The sequence below is a fragment of the Dipodomys merriami genome, unplaced genomic scaffold (genome assembly GCF_024711535.1).
Source record: "Dipodomys merriami isolate MVZ:Mamm:240054 unplaced genomic scaffold, mDipMer1.0.p SCAF_36, whole genome shotgun sequence".
Taxonomy (NCBI): Eukaryota; Metazoa; Chordata; class Mammalia; order Rodentia; family Heteromyidae; genus Dipodomys; species Dipodomys merriami.
Genome location: NW_027205159.1, coordinates 15,013,811 through 15,016,904, shown reverse-complemented (window position 1 = coordinate 15,016,904; position 3,094 = coordinate 15,013,811). Strand labels below are relative to the sequence as shown.

Genomic DNA, 3,094 nt, shown 5'->3' with positions numbered 1-3,094 from the left:
ATAGCTGCCTGTGCAATTCCATAGCTTTTGCTGCAATATCCTAAAGGGTATCAGAAATGCTTGACTCAGAGAGCACAACAGTGACTTACTATCCTGACTTCTCTAGCTCCTTGCTCTCACATTCACTCAGAAAAGCTGTTGTGCAATTCCTAAAAAAGGCTACACGTGACAGTTCTGCTACACCAGGCAGGGTGGTTTTTGTTCAGGGCTGTATCAGTGTGTATCAGGCTGTATCAGGAGAAACATGTGTATGTTGAAAACAGTAATAAACACCAACATCCTCAGTCTCCACCCTGCTGATTTTCAATGTGAAATCTGTGCCTGACCCACTGTCACTGAATCTGTCTGGGACCCCAGAATATTGGTTGGAAACCAAATAGATTAGGGCTTGTGGAGACTGGCCTGCCTTCTGTAGGAACCAGAACAAATAGGTGTTTCCATCACTATATAAGAGACTCTGACTCGACCTACAGGAGATGGAGACTGGCTCTCCCAGGGTGACAGGCAGAGAAAGTGGAGTCAATATAGCATCTCCACTGGATCCTAAAATAATTAGAAAAGTGGACAGGGTTAGTTACCAGCATCATGAGACATTTTGACAATTATCTTATTGCAGGCTATATTTTCTTTAAATTTTTGTTTCATCCAACAAAATGTTCATTAAATACATGATGAACACACACACACACCCACACCCACACACACACACACACACACACACACACACACACACACAGAGCGGAATTTGTAAAAACTTCATGGGGCTTTGCTCTTTCTGGAATCTTCCTCACTCTCAAAGATACATATTTCCATTCAAGAGGGCAAATATGCAGGAGTGGACATAAGACACATGTGGAGCAGAGCTCAGCCCCTCCCCATCTCTTTCCTAAGCTCTAATGTGTTTTTACCTGATACCCAGAGCATAAGCATCCCCAGGAGCTGAACAGGGCACCTCATTTTGAGAGTAAGCAATGCTGGTCAGTCCAAGCAAGCTTAGAGCTGAGCTTTTATGTTGTACTTGCAAGGGAGGTCCTCCCTAAGGAGCAATATGCAAATGTCCTGGTGGTACAATCGTGGGAGACAAACTGTCAGGTGAGATGGAAACAGATGCCAGGATGGTGGGGCCTCTCCTGTGAGCAAATGACATTAACTGGGACCAAGTAAAGCAAGAGAAATCTAATGTGTGTTCCCTAGAAAGGGAATGCCTTCATGATTCCTCCTGCTCTTGTCTGCTGCCTAATTCTTCAACCCTTTCTGGTATGTTTTACAGTTTTCTTGATAAGGATGCATTTCCATAAATATTGAATCATTCTTATTTATTTTCCAGGTATTTGTTTACAAATTTATGTCTGGCCATTTTATTTTGCTTAGTATAAACTACATGTAATGTATAGAGCAAAAATAAGAAATGTACAATGTTTAGCACAGATCTACAATTCAGACAAACCATGGAATTCAGTATCAAGTTTTGCAAAGGCCCCTCCTCCAATCCATAACAGACAGTCCCAACATGTGGCATTATAGTTTGTTTGTTTCCTAGACTTGACCATCACATAAGTGGAAGAGAGAACTTTTATGTGGTTTTAGCTTCTTGTTTCTGAAATCCTTTTGAGGTCTTTTCCCTTCATAGGTTCTGCGCCCTTCCTATCACTTCCTTTGGTTCTGAAAGGCTTCTTGTTCTGCCAGAGTATGTCTACACATACCAGTTTCTCTTCATTTGCCGTTAGAAAAACAATGTTATTATTTTGCTTTCAATTTTAAGGTATGGGGTCATAAATATAGTATTCTTGGTTGGCTTTTCTTTTCTATTGATTGTCACATAAACCATTCTACTATATTCTAACCTCAATTGTTAATGATAAAATTAATCCAGGATGTTATTGAATTTTCCTGTGCAAATAGGCATAATTTTTTTTCAAGATTCTCTTCTCCTGTATAACAGCTTTTTATCTGTGGTTACCTGATTGTGATTCAGTAGAACTCTTTAATGCAAAAATAAATCTCATTTTAAGAGTTATTTTTCAAACATTTTAGCTTATTTTTATCTTTTCCTTTATAGGTTTTTATATACAATCTTACCATAGTAATCACTAAATTAACCTATAATTCTCTGAGAAATTGTCTGTTCATTTTTCACTGATTTTTTACTAAAAATTATATTGTTATATATTCATTGATTCTTCTGCCATAATCAAGTCATAACATATCTATTTAGTGCACTGTTCCATTGGGTTCTAGAATTTCCAAAACTGATTTTTACATCAATGTAAATTTTTGCCTTACTCCTCCTCTACCTGTCCTTTCTCTCCTCTGTATTCTTCCTAGGCAGTTTGTATTACTGGACAAATTTGTATGTTTAAAAATTCAAACTTGCATTTGTTTCCCCTTTCTCTCTCACATGCCCATGATTGAGAATACAACTTTAACATACTTTCAACCCAAACAGACAGTCACCTTTCATCTCTCCAACCCAGAAAGTTATTAAATCTCTGTCAGAGAAACACAGAACTAAAGAGATGAGACAACAGTAAACCAAAAGATAAGAACTAATTGTGCTACCATTTAGTCTTGGGATGGACATCTTTTATGTAGACTGGATCAGACCCCTTGAGCAGCCTCTTAAAACTGGGACGTTGGGGGTTCCGGGAAGATGGCGGAGGAGAAGCTGTAATCTGAACAAGCTCTCGCATACAAAGCAGTTTTAGAGTTCCAGTGAACAGTCCTAAGCCAGAGAATCACACCAAGTGTGCCATCACAGGACAGAGAGTTAGACAAGAGAGGGAAGCCAAGGCAAAAAGACACACCTGAGTGTTCGCCAGCAGCCGCCGCCATGGCGGCGGCAGGGTCACAAGCGGCGGAGACCGCAGCTGGGGCCATACCTGAGCGCTCACACAGAGAGTCAGGGACGAAGGAGCCAGACGCAGCGGGCGAGCGGATTCTACTCAACACCAGCAAGAACCAACAAAGAGCGTACATCTTCATCCTGCAGCTTGCAGACCAGAGACGACCCAGGATCCAAGACTCTGCGTGAGTAGAAGCCCGACGTCCTCACTCCTTCTCAGGGAGCAGAGGAGGGAAGGCCACCCCTCCCTCC

The 3,094-nt window shown here is 41.1% G+C and overlaps 1 gene segment (V, D, J or C); it reads right to left on the bottom strand.

The window, feature by feature from the left end:
- Nucleotides 1-223: 223 nt before the first annotated feature.
- Nucleotides 224-2,877, bottom strand: LOC138804383 (Ig kappa chain V-II region 26-10-like). The segment is given in 2 exon segments: nt 224-543; nt 2,805-2,877. Coding segments are annotated over 2 exon segments (393 nt in total).
- Between the last annotated feature and the right edge of the window lie 217 nt (nt 2,878-3,094).